The 18,711-nt window shown below is 34.2% G+C and overlaps 1 protein-coding gene across 1 annotated transcript; it reads right to left on the bottom strand.

Annotated features, from left to right (window-relative positions):
• Nucleotides 1-495: 495 nt before the first annotated feature.
• On the bottom strand, nucleotides 496-17,809 carry LOC118033467 (transportin MOS14). The gene is made up of 27 exons (XM_035038470.2): nucleotides 17,497-17,809; nucleotides 16,150-16,227; nucleotides 15,902-15,964; nucleotides 15,239-15,286; nucleotides 15,006-15,152; nucleotides 14,124-14,255; nucleotides 12,641-12,681; nucleotides 11,549-11,640; nucleotides 10,994-11,121; nucleotides 9,751-9,826; nucleotides 9,427-9,547; nucleotides 9,247-9,346; nucleotides 8,250-8,331; nucleotides 7,229-7,311; nucleotides 6,284-6,400; nucleotides 5,722-5,773; nucleotides 5,339-5,494; nucleotides 3,690-3,813; nucleotides 3,526-3,607; nucleotides 3,354-3,442; nucleotides 3,201-3,275; nucleotides 3,032-3,086; nucleotides 2,528-2,647; nucleotides 2,348-2,440; nucleotides 2,111-2,256; nucleotides 1,227-1,404; nucleotides 496-1,113 (listed from the first exon to the last, which is right to left on the bottom strand). The coding sequence occupies exons 1-27, from the start codon at nucleotides 17,617-17,619 to the stop codon at nucleotides 835-837; spliced, it is 2,880 nt and encodes a 959-aa protein (XP_034894361.1). The 5' UTR covers nucleotides 17,620-17,809; the 3' UTR covers nucleotides 496-834.
• Between the last annotated feature and the right edge of the window lie 902 nt (nucleotides 17,810-18,711).

The raw sequence follows: 18,711 nt of genomic DNA, 5'->3' as shown, positions 1-18,711 counted from the left end.
CGGTTATTCCGAGCGAAACATAATGAAATTGACAACCTTGCTGCGAACCGACTCAGCCACCACGAATTAATATGAAACGGTTAAAAAATATATGTTAAGATGCTTTACTATTTAAATAAACAGTAAAACACTATAAAAAAATTCAAATTTTTTAGAGTATTTAAGTAAATACCTGAGAAACAGACTTTTATTTTTGGTTTTGTTGGAAGTAAAAAAGAAGTCTCTAGCAGACAATTTTTCAACAATAATAATAACCAAAAAAACCTAATCCAGTCCTCAACTATCTCTGAACCTAAAGCCCCCCGCCCCACACCTTCCAAGATAATATAGACCTCCGGGCCTTGTTGTGCCAACAAAATAGAGTGGGAAATTTTTTATATCTCCAGCGACTCGGTTCTACGAGAGAGTATTTGGCCATTTGGCCACATCATTGCCTTTTGTTACCAGATATATATAAAGAAGAAACCATGGGCAGGACAAAAATAAAATCACAGCTGCAAAAATTACCTCTTTATATAAAAATACCAATCATCATAACATGGAAGACATTTCTTTTCCACCCACCATTACACACTAAAATTACATATTTATACCAAAACTTTTGACCCCAAAAATTGAAACCAATGCGGTCCAAACCACTCAAAGATCTCAAATCATTTGAACAAAGATACAAAGAGCCACCCATTCTCCCAATCACCATGAGGTGGTGTAACGATTCTCCTGAAAAAATTGGAGAAAGGTCAATAATACACAATGATGAATTGAGTATAAAAAGGCTAATACGCATTCAAGTAGACTATCAAATAATGCCTAATCAAAATGGTGCCCTCTCCCCTATGATACAGTGACCAAATTCAGCTCAAGCGGCCTTAAAGCTCCTTGAACGATCTCCTGAACTGTTCTGTTACGTCTACAAACATCAGAAAGCTCCTCAATTGGAGCCATCAGGGTGCTGACATCGATCCCAGATGCTGCATCGGCCAATGCTTGACAAAAATTTATTCGTTCCGCTTCTGTGACTGCTGTTGATGGAATTAAAGAAACACTCCCCCTGGCCCACTCCAATGCACTTGCTCCATATGCACGAGCTAGTGTTACTAAAGCATATGTTACCTGCAAAATAGAGAGAGAAGCAGCAGCTTCCTTCAATTTCTGAATTAATACCACGCGGTAATTTACTCCAACAACGGTCTCCGATAAAAGTTCTGGTCAAGAATATGAGCTACCGTTTCTAATCGAGAACTAGGGAGTGCTCCAGTTAATGAGGCAACCAAAATTCTGGTGATAGTGACACCTCGGGGAATGATGACACTGTCTCTGATAGTTAAATATTGTTCTCCCGTGGTAGACTTTGCAAGATCAAAGACATCTGACAAGAAAGTTAATATGGAATTGGAGGCCTCCCTGCAAAGATTGAAAAATAAAATAGGTGATGTGAAAAGGCAAAATTCACTATGGAAGCATGAAGTTTGAAAAGAATCAAAACTATAAATTTTAGAGGAAGCATGTTTATTTCTAAAGTTTCATAAGCCCTGCCCAATTACCCAAAAAAAAAAAAAAGACTGCATGGGACAAGAAAATGCAGAATAAGGAACAATAAAATGCTAATTTGATACCCAAGGAATGGACTCAGATACAAGCGAGGAAAGCCATGAATACATCACAGACATGATTTGGCACACATTACAATAAATAGCTCCATTTATCACTTATTAATGCAAAAGGTGAAAACACAGATCAGTTTGTATTCAACATGCAATTGTGATGTCAAGTATTTTAATTGATTCCGTGCATCTTATGAACCTCCTTGAAATTATATCACAAGGTAATAGAAATTACACGAATTTATAGTAAAAATATGTTCATTTACTAACATATTTATGCCCTATTGTGTCCAAATTTTGAATAATTGATGCATCAACTTATCAGTTCTGTCATATCCTTTTCACTCTGCCTAACATGCCATGAAATCATTTATTTTCATGGAATGTATCAATTGAAAATCAACACTATCAACATCTCATGCATTGACATATGCATTTAGACATGTGCCTACATGAAATATTAATTGCAGTGGCCAGGTGTTCTCGCATAGATAATAGAGTTATACCTGTGTTGTACTGTGATGCCAATCATTGAGCAATCCACTAATGATGGGAATACAGTGGATGGAATAAATACTTGAGGGCAATAGCGAATGCACCTCGATGCCAACAGAAAACAATCATCTGCTATGTCTGGTCTGGTAGTAAAGTCCTGCACAATAAATGCAAAAATGATTAAATGCCACAAGTGCATGCCCTTATAGAAAATTCGATCAACATAAGGAAATGCATTGCTGTGGAACCTTGATATTGGTGAGAAGACATGTTGTGCACTTGAAGAGGGCTTCAATCAAAATTTTCAAATAGTACGCACATGATGGGTCAGAACCAAATATCTGCATCCCAAGATAATATGACAGTTGATTTTACAATTAAACAAAATTTTAAAAAAATGCAATACATTTAAGGAAGAAAAGGCGTGCCTTTATAACTTCACTGGAGAGATAAAGGAAGCATGGCTGGTGGTGCTGCTGGAACAGGCCTTGAATCTCTTCTAGCATATCTCCAATTGTGATCCCCATGAATCTTCCCGATGTTCTCACCTAAAGAAAACTAAAGTTCATTAATATCTCAGGGTATAGATGATTTCTTACTAAACAAAATCACTAACAAAATACTGCATCTTTGTTACTCTACCAATTAAGTGAAAAATAGAAGTTCACATGAATACTTTATCATTATGAGCACAAATCTATAGAGAGGAGTCAGTTGTACATTATACAAAACTATTACCCGACATCATCAGAAAGTGACTTTAACATTAATGAACCAACAAAGCTATTTTTGAGATGGCTTGAAAAAAAAAGTTACACGCTCTTGACAAGGATTATTTTGACAGTTCAATTATAAAAATTGAATTACCTCTCATATCTAGTTTTCTGAAGTTCATGAGTAAAAGAAGTGAAGATACAACTAAGCAAACTCACAGCATATTTACAAGCTCGGCAAAGAGACTCCATTGTCTGCATATCCCAAGCACGACTTCAGAAAAGCACAGATCAGATAAGACAGAAAACCAAGATCAGGTAAGACAGAAAATGAATGAATATTTAAACATGAAAACTGCTTTTCTTATAGTACCCCGCGTGTACTTACATGTCAAAGATTGCTTTCAAAATTGGCCAAAGCCTTTGAATTGCATCTGCCACAGCTTCTGGGTGATTTACATACCTGAAATTGGTTTTATTTGAAACTTGTGAATATTGATGAGGTAAATTAAACAAAATAAACAGAGGAAGTCAATCAAACCTAAAGATGTATGCTAGTCGATCAATATGAACTGTTAACTCTCGAGCAGGTTTCTCCTCCAATACTTCTGGACCGTGACTAATAATTTCCTGGTTTTACATTATGAACTTGCTAAGTATTATCAAACAAGAACGGTTCTGAAAAAAATCCATCAGGAATAAAACAACCTAACCTGTAGAGGAGTAACAACTGGCAAGCATAATTTCTCCAACGCCTGCTTAGCCTGGTCAGCTGGAAGTTCTGTAATGACCATGCTGCAAAACAATGCATAAACATCAAAATCAAGAGCTCTGAGCTATTGCACTAATCTCCAGGACTCTCAAATAACAGATATACCTGAAGGCTTCGACCATGTGCAAAGAGTCCTCAGCAGAAACTTTAAAACTACCTCCCTCAATTACAGCACTGTGGTATATGGAAAAGAGTTCGTCAAAATATCCACAAAGCTTTCTCCGGCAATCTACAGTCAACATTTGATCCATGCTTGAGAGAGGATTTTCAAAATACAACACTAAATCACATAATGCAATATCGATGAGACAATAGAGTGACAGGAAGTAGGATTCACAAGAAAAAGGACCAAATATAACTATCTTCTATGGAGTACAGGGAAAAACTGCTAATAGCACGAGAAAAAATGATAAATGCTCACAAGGAAGAACAATAATCATTCATGATTGAAGGATATAAAGCATATACTAAAATTTTTTATCTCCTTCATTTTAGTGGTTTTCTCAACTTCATTTTGCATTTTAGCTGTTGACAAGCTAAAAAAGCTAAACATGATTGTTTAGAATTTGCAATCATTCAGTTTCATCTTGCTATTCAAACCATAACTCTAATTCTCTTGGAACACAAAAACACTTGAAGCATAAATAGTTTCCCTCAAATCACAGGTTCAACACTAGAATATCTAGTTGAAAAATAAGAAACAATTATTCACAAGTGATAACCAGCAAAAGATGTATTGGTTCAACTCCTTTAAATTTGATATGGGTTCTGTTTAATGCAACCCCCTATTGATGTGTAAATAGAGTGGGATACAAGCCAAGGGTAGAATCCAGGACAGATGGGATACAAAACCAAGGGCAGAATCCAGGACAGATGGGATACAAAACCAAGGGCAGAGTCCAGGATGCCCTTAAACAACCTGCAGTTACCATATTCAACATAATCAATCACTTTCATTAAGGTTTCTTGAAAGTGGAATTTACCTATCATGTACCAGACAGGAACACCCCCATGCCCCCTTCTTTCGTTTTTTTTTAATATATTATTAATAGTGTCAAGCAATAGCAAGGAGAACAAGCAATCTTCCTGGAATTCCTTCGAATATTGGCTGATTTAACTTCTTAAAAAGCCTCTAAAGCAGGAAGTTATGAAAAAGACAATAAATAACTTTAGGACCCAACCTTTAGAAGATCCTCAAAACAAGATAGAAACCTTTAAACATGCAGAATCAAAATATATATGGAATCTTCCTGGAATTCTTTGAATATTGGCTGATTTAACTTCTTAAAAAGCCTCTAAAGCAGGAAGTTATGAAAAAGACTATAAATAACTTTGGGACCCAAACTTTAGAAGATCCTCAAATCAAGATAGAAACCTTAAAACATGCAGAATCAAAATCCATAAGCCTTCATCACCACCTTTCACTGATAAGGTTAACAAACTTCAAAGCATACAATTGGCATTAGTTCATCAAGTATCAAGGGTTTTAATTCCAATGCCATCAGCATTCTTTACAGATACAACTAAGACCCATCAAACATGTAGACCTAAAACACAAAGCTTTGTTTAGTAAAGGAGAGAGGATCAGAATATGCTCCACAGAAATTAAAAGGCAGAGCGTTAACAATTGTTATTATATGCACAAGAAACTTGATAGCTAAATGTTGCTAACTTACACATCTCTAAATTCAAATGCTCCTAAAGCCAAAAGCAAACGGCGGTGAAAATAATTACTCGACTAAAGAGAACAGTACCATCACAGATGTGTCTGAATGCCACTGCCGCAGCTGCTGCAGAATCTTCTGATTTACTCATGCCACTCAGGAGAACTTTTATGACTGAAGACAATAGAGGAAATCCATCTGATGACGCATCAAACCATTTTGAATATGCCCCAATCGTTAAGCACACTGAAAATTTTGCCATAATTTATTAACTTCAGATTTCACATCCAGAGACAACTTGCTTGGTGAGGCCAATGCACTGGAGGTTACGATTTCAAACCAAGTGAATCTGTAACTTGGACAGAGATGGTTCACCATCTCCACTCCACACTAACATCTACAACCACTTGGTAGAAAGCATTAAGTTTTTAAAACAGAGAAAATAGAATCTACCAACCATGAAGGTTAATTACCTGTCTGGAGCAATTGGGGCTCATGAGGAAGTTCCAAAAGCAAAGACATAATCTGTTTGAAAAGAATCAGCCAACAAGATTTTTTATGTTCTGAGAGTTCTGAACTAAGACAATCTGAAATCAAGTAAACTATTTACAATCCATAAACTGCTAAATTAAGAATATGGATATATACAAGGAGTCAATTTCTGGCTAAAAGACTAAAGGAGTAATAGGTTTTGTCCATATTATGATTATATATAAATATTATCTATCAACCAAATACAGTGCCAAATGCTATTTTTCTTATTCTGCTTTCAAATTCACAACATAAACAATTAATGCACAGATCACAATATTTAAGAGATGCTAAAATTAAGGACCATAGGACAAGCCATGCAACTGCGTTACAAAATAAAAGACAAACACAATCAAATAGTAGATATTTGGGAAGTTAAATGATTTCCCAACATAAGAAAGAAACAGCAGCATAGCCACACATGTAAAATAGAAGAGCCCTCAACATAATACAGTGCGAAAAGCAACAATCCAAGAAAAAAAAGGAATTTCAGAAATGTATTACCTTGGGCATTACTTCAGCTTCGACTGCTGAAACATAATTTGATATAGCTCTGATGCAAAACAGAGCAGCTTCAGCTGGATGCCATTGATTGTGTCCATTCCCCAAGCAGGTTCGGGCCTTCAACCATACAAGAAGATACATGATTCAAACAGATAAACATAATTAAAAAGGATCATTGAAATATTCCTTGAGGGTGGCATGCAAAAAGATTCTCATATAACCCCTAAAAAAATTAATCCATATAAAGCATGTGCCCTTTTTAGGAAACAAGACAGTTATGGCACAGCATTGCAGCATGGAAGGCAATCTGAGGAAAACACCAGAAGCAACAAGATCTCTATAAATGAGGCTCCAAAAGTTTTAAACACAATGGTAAAATAAAGCATGGTTATTGAAACACCAGATTTTCTTTGCTGCATTAATGTTGTTGAAAGATATGATCACCAAATGGCTTTTCACAAGATTTCTGTTTAAATCAGTGCTATTTCCATATGAAATAGCTAAATTGGTCTGCAAAATGGAGGGTAGTCCTCACCCAATCCAAAGGATTTTCCTCTGGTAGGTTAAATCCCAATCCTTTGCTTTGTAAAAGAACAGTATTGCGCTTTGTAATACAAATAATGTCAAGAAATGTCATTATAGTTATCTCTCATTTCCATTTTGAAACTAAAATAATTGTGAATACAATTGAACCAATTCTTAAACAACCAATTTACTACTCAAAACTAGTACAAATCAGAGGTTTGGTTTATTTGAAAATTAATTCATAGAAAAATTTACACACAATTCCTGGATGCCACTAAAGCCTCAAGAAAGGATATAGCTTCTATTTGTAATTTGCACGCCCTGTTAGTTAAAATGAAGACTTAAGCCTTAGTTTCTGGTTCCCAAACATCTTTCCACAAAACCAAAGAGAATTGTTATGGATCAAAATATAATACACACCTCATAAAGTTTCATGTAAAGAATTCTCAAAGTTGCATCACCGCCTAAAACTGATGCTGCATCAATTAATACATCCGTGACAGCTAGAAGGGTCACAGATTTTGTTAGTATTGTAGAATATTATCTCGGGTCTCATAAAGGTAAAATATGAAACAGGCAGATTGAAAAATAAAAGAGGCATATAACAAACTTAGCAATTGAAAGATACTAACAACAAAAGTGCAAGCAATGAACAGTTGTAAAACTAAAGCAACAGAGGAAAATAATTTATCCAATCGAGCGAGGGACAAGCAAACAAGTAAATCCAAATTTTAAACAATATTTTGATTCAAATCATTGCCAGAAACTAAAACCAAACGCTGGATTGTGCCAAGAAGCATTTGTTTGATCAAATAAAGTGAAAGTGACTGATCAAACGTTAAGAGGTTGAACAGTTTCTAAAATTTCAAAAACAAATAAAAACTCAATTTCTATCATTGAACTCATCACATGTAAGTCTCTCTACCAAACTCATTGGCATCAGCTACATAAACCAGCCACCTTGACAATCTGTTTTGGGCTAACTTCTGTTATTACCTAACAATTTCTATCACAGAACTCAAAACCTATTTATGTTTCCTTCAAAACTATCTAAAAGTACATTTTTTCCAATAACATAAATCCAATGCCTCAAGATCATCAACACTAGGAAGTTAGCACTTTTTTTCACACTTCTTTCAAAATAATTGCTTATCAGTAATCTTGTTAGTCATCTGACAGCATAACCTAGTCAGAAAGAACGAAGTACAATGAGATTCTTACAGTTTTATACTGTAGTAACCTAAAAGGAACAAGACACTTTGTCTTAAATAATGGTATTTGGAATATGCTCACAATGAAATACAATCAATATTAAATTGCCTTTACATGCCTTTTGTTTGCTTAATGATTTTTGAAATATTCAAAACAATGCTAAAGTATTCTCCAGAAAGCTTATGACAGGAAAAGCAAAGGAATATCTAATATCAAAGAGCCTCATTACCATATCTTGTCTGTTTGAATTCTTTGAGATCTTCAACTGACAGGGTTTGATAATCTTGAGGATATTTAACTCGAAAGCTAACCTGTGATGACAAACCATAACTCTTTAAGATCTTTTATGAAACATATAACAACAGAAAATGGTTATTTTTAATGTGCATGCTTTCACTTAATAAAACTATAAACTAATTCTCCTTCCCTTCAGTGAACAATTGCAGCTTAAGAGCAAAAAAGTCAGCCAATAAATGTTCCATTTCTCATAAGCATATATTTATTGGCAGAGACAAACGAAACTTCACAAACAAAAGGAAATTGATATGAACTTTTGGTAGGCTAATTATGGAAATTGCAAATTCTGCAGTTGGAAGCAAATAAGTCGGAAACAAAGATGATAAGAACTCTAATAATTAAGCAACTAAAACCAGGGACTGCATTATCAAATCATTACTCTTGATTTATACAAAATTAAGCAGTGCATTCATAGCATAAGATGGATAAGAACTATAATAACCAAGAGACCAAACATGGTGAGGCTTAATACTGCTTTCACTGTAACTGCTGTGTTACATTCTACATTGACAGCTAAAGTGTGCGCAGTGCAGTTTCAGTACTGCATAAATTTTTATGAGCATGCTTTGGCCAAACATCAGTAATGCATGTGCTTCTCTCCATTAGATACAACGACATAGGAATAAAGTCAGGACATTCTGTTGCAAGGTATTAACAAAGCAATCCTATCAAATGGATGCAAATAAGAGTGATAATGACAAATGTGAGCAAACAACAGCGATATCATCCAGAGTAGCCTAGCATTATTTGGAGATAGAATCTTCTAAGGGTATAAAATCACACACTAGTAACCTAAGTTGTTTCCACTTCATGATTGATTTTTGGGATGCAGCTTCTTATAATATGCAAACATGCACTACTATTTGAAGTTGTTTCACAATTGACAGAACAAATATTGAGTTCCTGCACTTCTTAACAAAAAAACTCACCAGGGACACAAGGGACTCGTAGGCTGAGTGAAAAACTTGCAGCCTCCTACTTCTCTCAACTTCAACGGATACTTCATTTCCAAATGAAGTATAGGAATCCCTGGTAGATTAGAATCATCATATTCAGACTTCCTGTAGAAAAGGATGCAGCTAATGCAGTAAAATTCCATATGGACTCACCTCTTAGTCAAGATATGTTGAAGATTGTGCCAGAAATTAAATGTCATTGAAGCAATGTCATATTCTGGGTGTGAAGCAACTTCTAATAATGCATTTACTATCATCATTGACTCATCAGAACCTGGAAAAAGGGGGAATTTCCAAAAATGCTAATCAACTGAAAAAGAGAAAGATAACAGTACAAAACTGGCTTCGTTATTCAACCATGAGCACTGTGTTGCTTCAAAGAAAAGTGAACAATAAGAAGCATAACATTTACACCTCAAGGTGAAAAGAACAAACAAAAACTTTGTACTAGTTGCTATAGGTAGGAAAAGTATATACCAGTTGCAATCAGCTCGACATACGAATCACCCATGTCTGCAAATAATCTAGCAATGGCCTTCACATCTTCTTCATCCTAAAAGAAACATCATGTTAAAATTACAATATCTGATTTGCTATATGGTTCTTGCTATGTCAATGTACGCAAATATGTTGGAAGAGCAACTCCACTAAAAAATTAGATAATGAAAGGACATAAAATTTCAAGCCTAGAACACCTCCATAGTGCAATGGATGGTAGAGCATCTCCAATTAAAAAAACAAAATGCTAGGGAGGAATTAAAGCATGAATATTATCCTTCAATCGCTGGCACAGGCATGCAGCTCCTTTTAATAAGAAATTTCAGGAGCCAACTTCCACCAAAGGCAAAAAATTAGAACCGAGTCAGCTAACAATTGATTCACACCAACTCACACAGAATTCCTTATTCATTATCATCCAGTGAATGTAAAGCCAATTATCAATTAGAAAATACAGATCATTTTGGCCATCATCTTCATATTATTCCAAACAAAATGAAATATTACATATGGGGGGCAGACAGATGCTAATTATCTTAATCTTATTATTCATTTGAATAGAACATGCCTCATTCTGATAGTGGAAATCCCCATCAACTTCAGTCAACAATTGATCTTTTTGAAAAAACACATCAGAGGCATAATTATAAAAATAAAGCACGCAAACAAACAACAAACACACACATATATTTATATATATCATTTCATGTATTATATGCAAATTTTCTTTACATTGTATCATTTCTCTTGCTTAACTGTATATTAACAATAATCTCTATTCCCCTCCCACATTACAGTTTCTTATTGAACAGCACATCCATCATTTCACATAAATCCAAATTTGTATCATAAATTAATTTATTTTTATCAAATTTGGATGCAGGCTTTGAATAGTTAGTTTTCTTTAAAAGCTGCATAAACTAAATATGAATAACTACTCCATAACCAAGAAATTTTAAAAGCATTTCCATGAAATTCACGGGTAGTCAACCTTGAGGTCTTGAACAATATTTAGAGTGCATATGCAGCATCACTATTGCAGTTCAAGGTCTACCCATCCCAGCAACAAAACAGAGTGAATGAATTCAAATGAACCACACACCATTTTAACAGGGGACCATTGTTTTAAGTTATTCGTTCAGCAGATCTAATATTATACAGTATCATCACCAATTGGGCTACATAACCGCAACAGCAATATGGAACTTTATGAATGCAATACCTTAGAAGAATCTCTGAGTTGCTCCTTTAGACTCATGACTTGAGGCACAATCACTTGAATTAAAGGCATCTGCACAGGAATACCACCAGAGTTTCCAGCTGTTGTGTAATGTATCAATTCTGATATGACTGCAAACATTTAGGAAAGTAGAAGACTAAGTCTACGACTCCATGAAGACAAGATGTATGATTGACATGCAAAAAGATTTCATTAATAATAACAGCATCTTCTGAAACACTGGGAAGAGGAGGAAATCATTGAATATGTTACTCATCCTACTTTAACAGGGGAAGAAAGGTGGGTTGGAAAGAAAAGGAGATACAGATTTAATACATAGAGTTGTAGATATAGTTCCCAAAACGCATACAAGAATCAAAGATGCAACAGGGTAAATGCAGCAACTTCGTTGTTATGGATCAAGATCAGGATAACATCAAATATATTCCTAAATTTTAAAACTTAACAGAAATGAACAAAAATGATGGATCATCAATATGAAATTACATAAACTGCCAAATAATTTTGAGCATATATAGCTGGTTTCAACTGCAATACCATTTACAACTGCCTCTGAAAGGGTCTCAGAATTCAAACTTGATAGAGCTGTATACACCAATGGATGACAAGCAAGCACAGACCCAGGGATCCTGAACCCAACAGAAGTTAACATAAGAACCACAAAATTTTAGGTGCTCTCATAAGGTCAAATTAGAGAAGACCAGCATTGGTAATAATATACCAACACCAAGATGGTGCTAACAAACACAAAACCTGGTGATAAATCAACATTGGAACAAAGGAAGTCATTGGCAGTTTGTTCACGGAAAAAACATTACAGGAGGAATGAAAATAAGAAGAAATAAAAAGGGCAGAAAGTCCAAGAGATATCATAAGTTTTATTCCTCTTGTTTGGATTTGATTGAAAATGGGGGAAGAGGAAGTCAGAAAGTGACTTTTTGTTATTTGGAACTAAAAATCTGAGCAAAGGCAAGGAGATAAAATTTTGAATTTCAAAAATACTTCTTCACGGTTCATCAATAAATAAGAGATGAATGAAAGATGATTTTGAATGGGATACTCTAATTCTACAACTTTTTGAAGGTGCATACATAACAAAAATCCAAGCTCCGTAAGCTCTTTCACCACTTTCTTCTCATTTTGGAGACATTGATTGATGTGGCCCTGGGCTAAATTTTTCACCCCTGCTTTCTCCTAAAAGACAATTGGATTCCTCCCTCAATTGCATCTCTTTTATCCACTCTCACTCCCCCCACTCCAAACATAAGGTGATTTTGCAGGCTACTTGCAGTGTATGACCTCATATGAAAGCAAAATGGCTCAATGTGCATAAAGTTTTCTGGGACATCAAGATGAGGATGTTCTCTTCTTTTCTCATAATAAAAAAATAAAAAGAAAATACAAGGATGATTTTCCGGGTGGACAATATGACATTATAGAAATTCCAAATAATTCGACCACTAGATCCAACTCTTGCTAGAATTTTCTACATCATCATCTCCTGTCAAGCACCACTTTAAACCACCAATCAGGTTTCATAATACAATTTCCCACTACTTCAAATCAATAACAAGATTGCTTAACCAAACATATGTATGCGCAAGAATATAAATAAAAGGAAATGCATACCCATGCCTTAGTCGAATCCAAGAAGAAAATGCCTCAAGAACCTGATGAAGGACAAAATGACCCCATTTAATGCACCATTTAGAGCAGATCTTTTACATGCCATTAACATACTAAAAATTTCTGACAGGTAAAAAAAAACTAGATAAGAAACATGCTAATGACAACATGGAAAGGGGAGAAAAGTCTTTTTCCGCTCTTTTAGGTCTGCTCTTAGAAGCTTATCAAGCATGCTTCTACAAGGAACAAAACAAAATCACATGGCCCAATACAGAAAGAATACATGGAATACCCTAAAATTACCGATTAATAATTGAAAATCAAATTGAAAAGGCTCGAAGATGATGTAATGATCTTGTCACAAATGAGGCCATGTGTGTTGGAATGAATGAAAACTGATTTCCAAAGGTTGATGTTTACAATTCCATGGGATACAAAATTATTCACAATAATGTTCCCTATACAAATAACAAGGTCAATCGTGGACAAGAAACCATTTGTATCTCACCAATTGTATATCCAATCTTCATGAAAAGTGAAATAAAGAAATTTTAAATTAAAAAAAAAAAAAAAGAGTAAATATAACATCTTATTTGCACCAATGCATGGTGGTTAAATGGGGAAGAAGCACAACAGATGTGCTATGCTATCAAAAAATCCCCAATTAAACTGAAGGGTGAGTTTTAGCCCCTCCCTCAGTCCTTAATTAAGTGTCCTCTACATGTTACAAAACACATACACAGTTATTTATAATTTGTTTTTTAAGTTAGAAAAAGAGTATAACCTTTTCCTAAACTTCTAGAACATTAAAACATCTACTATTTAAATGAAAAATTTTCATTTCATCTAATTTTAAATTTAAAACATTTACACAACTTAATGAATATAAAATTACAAGTAGACAGGAAATACTCCGAGGTAGTGAACACTGGATGGTAAAGAAACACAGAATATACATAAAATGAACATAATTGAGATGTGGATGTTAAGATGGATGTGTGAAAACTAGAGAAGGGAATAGTTTTTCATTTCACATTATGGGAAGGTGAAAGTGGCACCTATTAAGGATAAGGGAGGTCTTTCTGGTATACATCTCCCCTTCCTCTCTTGGAAGATCAATTCCATTGCTCTTCCTAACTAGTGCATCTATAGGCAAACTACAGAATGGAACGGATTAAACACTCTTGCACATACATGTCAGCAGAAACTTGGTACCATCACCCATCACAAGAAACCCAAAAAAAAATGTAAGCTGATAAAAATCAGTCCAATTTTGATTTAAATTCTTGATTTCACATCAATACTTGATTCCATCAGAAAGAATTTGCAAGCATGCCTATCAAAAAAATATGAACTTAAGAGGAACCATAAATGAGCAATGCACTTATCCAAAACAGTACCTGACAAGGAAAAATTGGCATTATACAATTTGTGTGCCACTTAATAGAAGTAGATGGGAAGAGAACAACATGAGGACAATTCTCACCTGCTCCTTTAGCTCACTTATTTTCAAGCAAGCTGTCAAAATATTAAGAGCGACCTCTATTTGAGAAGTGAGCTCGTTCTCGAATTGGCGGCGTCTTTCCGGACGAGCAGCTATCTTGTAGTTGAATACTTCCTGGAATGAATGAAAACAAAAACAAGTAACAAGTGGTTCAGCAATGCAATAAATTGCTAAGTCCTATGTTCCCACAAGCTAGGTAATTACAACTATTCAAAAAAATGTGCACAATAAACATGTTTTCATTTTTTGTTAAGAGTGATACAAAATCCCTCTCCCAATCACAAGGCAGAGCCTAAAGATTCACCAAACAACAAAGAGATATAGTGCATTAAAGCAAAACAGTATCCCTCCAGGAAGAAGAAAGCTATGCTTCTAAAATCGTAACTAGCCAGACATGGAGGTGTGTAGACTGCAATGCTTTACCTTGCAAATCTACCTTTTTCCTCTCTTAAAATATTGTCAATTCCAATAGGAGGAATGGAAATTGAAGACAAACACATATCCTTTCTCTTGTCTCTTTTCTTGAGCTTGACTCAAATGGTTATGGGTAGGCAAGGCTGCCATGGATCAAGAAATCCCAACTCTTCTCCCTTTCCATCTCCCTTGGCATTCATTGTTATGTAGAAGCAAAGACTCAGACGATTACTTGTCATTTACCTTCTTCTTTTTCTTTTTTGCATAGATTTTAATTGTAAGTAGCAAGATACTCTCTCTCTCTCTCTCTCTCTCTGATGTTGTGTCATGTCAAGTTGATAAGGGTAGTTTTGGGGTGAAATCCTGAGTCTGAGAAACTACGAGTGCCATTATGCGTCCTTGAAGCACGGATAAGAAAATAAAATAAATACAAAAATGTAACTAGAGTACCTCTGGTAAAACTGTAAGCAACTCCAGAAATCCTGGTATATATTCTGGATGTGAAGTCATCTCATCCTTGAGCCAATTTACAATACCACCATCCCCCCAGTCCTCAGGAGGAACTTGTACAGCCAAGGCAGCCACAGCAATGCTAATCTACAAGACAAATAAATGAGCTCCATGTCATCTTGGCATCAAAATGTAACATTACAAGGGCATATGTAGAACTTTCATAATAATACCTGAGTCCTCACTTTAGGGGGGCCTCTGTGAAATTTTTTTAACAAGGTCTGCAATTAGATTCCATAGACAATAGAAGCAAACAGTTAAAATTATGTCAGCATGAGCATGCATTATGCACAAAACAATGAAAATCATTTCATATGAAACGTGGAACTTAAATGCTAATTTACATATTACAGGAGTCAAAAAACAAATCTGAATCTGATATTCAAGAAGAGAAACGGACAGATTACCAAAACCTACTCAGTATATCTAATTACTTTTCTAACAAATAGATTCAAATTAACATCTTCTTCTGCATGTGAATGAAACCAAGTTTCCCCTTGTAAAGTGCAGCTTTCAAACTAACTGACAGAAAAGGTGACCAACCCCTGTACTAATTTAGCTCTCCTCAAACTACTTATAGTTTTCTTAAGCTTGTGGTCGAGTGTCTCAAGTCATCTTCACACACTTCTTGACAAGTACTAAAAAGCATTACAGTATCAGAACATTACCCACTTTCATGAAACATTCAGAAAAGAAATGACTACACTCCTACTGTAGAGAAACTATCATAGTTAGTTTCAAAGGCTTGCATATTATGTAGAAGTGCATTAATAATTCACAAGAAATTAAAACCAACTTTTATCAGTAATGAGAAGAATGTTAGAAAGCCAACTCACATTTAAGGAACTACGCAATGGTCGAAAGGCTTCAGAGGGCAGTTCTTCAAAATCTCGTTGTACCTAACATCAAATACAGAATGGATTAAAGCTTACAGCAGTGCAGAATTACCCTGGGGGGGGGTGCTGGCTAAAATGCAGAAAGGAAGGACCCTCCTTATGTTAAGGGAGCAACAAAAATAAGGTAATGTTCATAAGAAATTGAGCATATAGTTAAACTTTGTGAATTAAACGAATATCAAAGTTACCTTGCTTCTAAGAGTTTGAGAACAAAATATTAAGGTTTCCAGATTGCTAGTGGCATCGTGAAGCAAATTATCAGCAACCTAAATGAAAAATAAGACACTGATTAATATATAATGAAACAAAAGGACATAAACTAATTTAAACAGGTAGGGATTCAAAAAAAAAAGCTAATAATTATAAAATTTCTAACAAACTGAAAACACAATAATTAATCTACAATGAATTGAAAAGACATAAATTAACTTGGGTTGGATTCTGGACAAAAAATGGTACTAACTGTAAAATTCCAAATAGAATAATTGCAACATAACATAGCTTCCAAAAATCCAAAGAAAAATGACTACTAAATAACAAGAACAGCAAGCTTTACAGCCAAAGTGGAGAGCGGAAACCAGACAGTTGGTAAAAGTATTGAGAATAAAATTAGGATAGAGACTTTCGATATTTATTCCAACACTTGTTAAGCAAAGAGCGAACTTGCTATTATAATAACTTGAGGATCTATAAAATTAATATTCATGTAATGTAATCTATATGAGACTCATCTTTGGTAGATATTTTGACTTCCTCAAAGAAAACTGAAAGAAACAGTACAAAGTTTCTAAGCAAGCCAAGCCCAAAACCGGCTAATAAAAGCCAGAATCTCAAAACAAAGCCCTGATCTCTTATCCTCGTTACAGAAATTTGCAAAGCAAACAGATACCAGTTTTGAAATTAGATATGAAAAAAAAAAAAAAAAAAAAAACAGAGCAAAATGATTGTCCCTCCTCAACAAAATCTTATGGCAACAACCTCTACCTCAAACCAGGTTTATGTACTAAATCTAAATTCTGTAACTGTAGCCATATGTCATTCATCACATCCTAAAATCCCCTTCTCGTGTTAGAAACATTTCTATCCTATTTTCAGCTCTAATGCAGAAGAAAAAGGGTCATATTTCTTCTAGATGGTAAAGATAACTCTAACTCGGAAAGTGAAAAAAAAAAAAAAAAAAAAAACCAAGAAGAAGAAGAAGAAAAAGATAAGTAGGTTAGAAATGAGATCCAAAAATTGAAAATTCTAATTCTAATTTCTCCCGTTTCTCGTTAATTGAATAACGCTCCAATATCAAAAAAAATAAAAACTTAATATTACAATCAACTCCTTCCACTGTACACGAAACAATTAAGCACACACAACACTCAAATTCCAAAGAAATTCAACACTATAAATTGTAAGGATTTATATAAAATGGAGCTGAGAAAATATTAAAAACAAATCCAGCTCTGTGAATCTTGTAACTACTTCACAAACCTAATTGATAAATCCATTCACAAAAGAAGAGGAAAAATGAAAGCAATAAAAAGTACCTGCCAGGCATCGATTGTGCGTTGAAAGTTTTGAAGCCATCGATCGGCTTCCATACGAAACACATCGTCTGGATGATGGTACAGCGCATTTAGAGCTTCTTTCACTGAATTTTGAAGCTCCATTTCTCAAAACAAAACAAAAACTTCACAGAGAAATCAAACGTTTAATTTATAATAATAATAATAATAATAGAGAGAAAGAGAGCTTTATTTATTTATTATTTATTTTTCTGATAAAATGAGGGGGGTTTTGGCGCCCCGTCAATAGAAGATTTTATGGGTTTTGGGATTTTTGATCAGAGTAGTAGAGTTAGAGTTTTTGGGCCGTCGGATTTATACTTGATGCAATTTAAAAATGGTCAATGACTTGTCAACGATCATAATGAATGATCTATTCGTACACGTGGCGGGTGACTATACGGATTATTACTGCTAGGGACCCACGAAACAGATTGTCAAATGGGGAAAGCTTGAGCGGATAGAGATAGGCGGACATGTGACACATCTTGCACGCATTTTCTCGGGGTGGTTTATTTTGTATTTTAAAATTATTTTAAAAACAATTAAAGTTTTTTATTTTTTATTTTAAATTATTCTTTAATATTTTTATATATTTATTTTAAAAATAAATTTTAACAAAGTAAAAAATATAGTATTTCAATATATTTTTAAGTAAAAAAATATTTTAAAAAAACTACTATAACAATACTAAATAGATTTTTAATCCAATTTATGATGTTTGGAATAAGTTAGTTATTGAGAACTATAATTTTTAAAAAATATATTTTTAAAAAATAAAAAATTCAAAGAATGCCATTTATTATTGGGTCTCTTATTAAATAAAATAATAAAAATTAAGAAATATCATTTTAAAAAATATATAATCTGTTCTTGAATTTTTTTTCTTATCACGTTTTTTTAATATTTAGTTATTTTAATATTACTTATTAAAATCATGATCCACAGAGTTCACAAAGAAGAGTAAAGACAAAAGGTGAAACCAAGACTTCTGGTGTGGTGGAAATACCAGGTGGATCCTAGTATTACTTTAATATTTAGTTACTTTAATATTACTTATTAAAATCATGATCCAAAGACACAGAGAAGAGCAAAGACAAAAGCGAACCAACACTTCTGGTGGTGATGGAAATACCATGGGATGTTTGATTATGCGATTAAAATATTATTTATCTAAAATTTAAATATTTTTTAAAT

This window comes from Populus alba, chromosome 15 (assembly GCF_005239225.2).
Source record: "Populus alba chromosome 15, ASM523922v2, whole genome shotgun sequence".
NCBI classification, from domain to species: Eukaryota; Viridiplantae; Streptophyta; class Magnoliopsida; order Malpighiales; family Salicaceae; genus Populus; species Populus alba.
The sequence above is the reverse complement of the archived record's forward strand: the minus strand, read 5'-3'. Positions and strand labels throughout refer to the sequence as shown.

Bases quoted from the DNA above. Each gene is read 5' to 3' on its own strand.
- LOC118033467 (XM_035038470.2), bottom strand. From the start codon at position 17,619: ATGGAGCTTCAAAATTCAGTGAAAGAAGCTCTAAATGCGCTGTACCAT. The intron at 6,401-7,228 runs GTGTGTATTATA...GTATGGTTGAAG, and splicing joins TTTACATGAAACTTTATGAG to GCCCGAACCTGCTTGGGGAA. The intron at 2,441-2,527 runs GCACGCCTTTTC...CTTGGGATGCAG, and splicing joins TCTCCAGTGAAGTTATAAAG to ATATTTGGTTCTGACCCATC.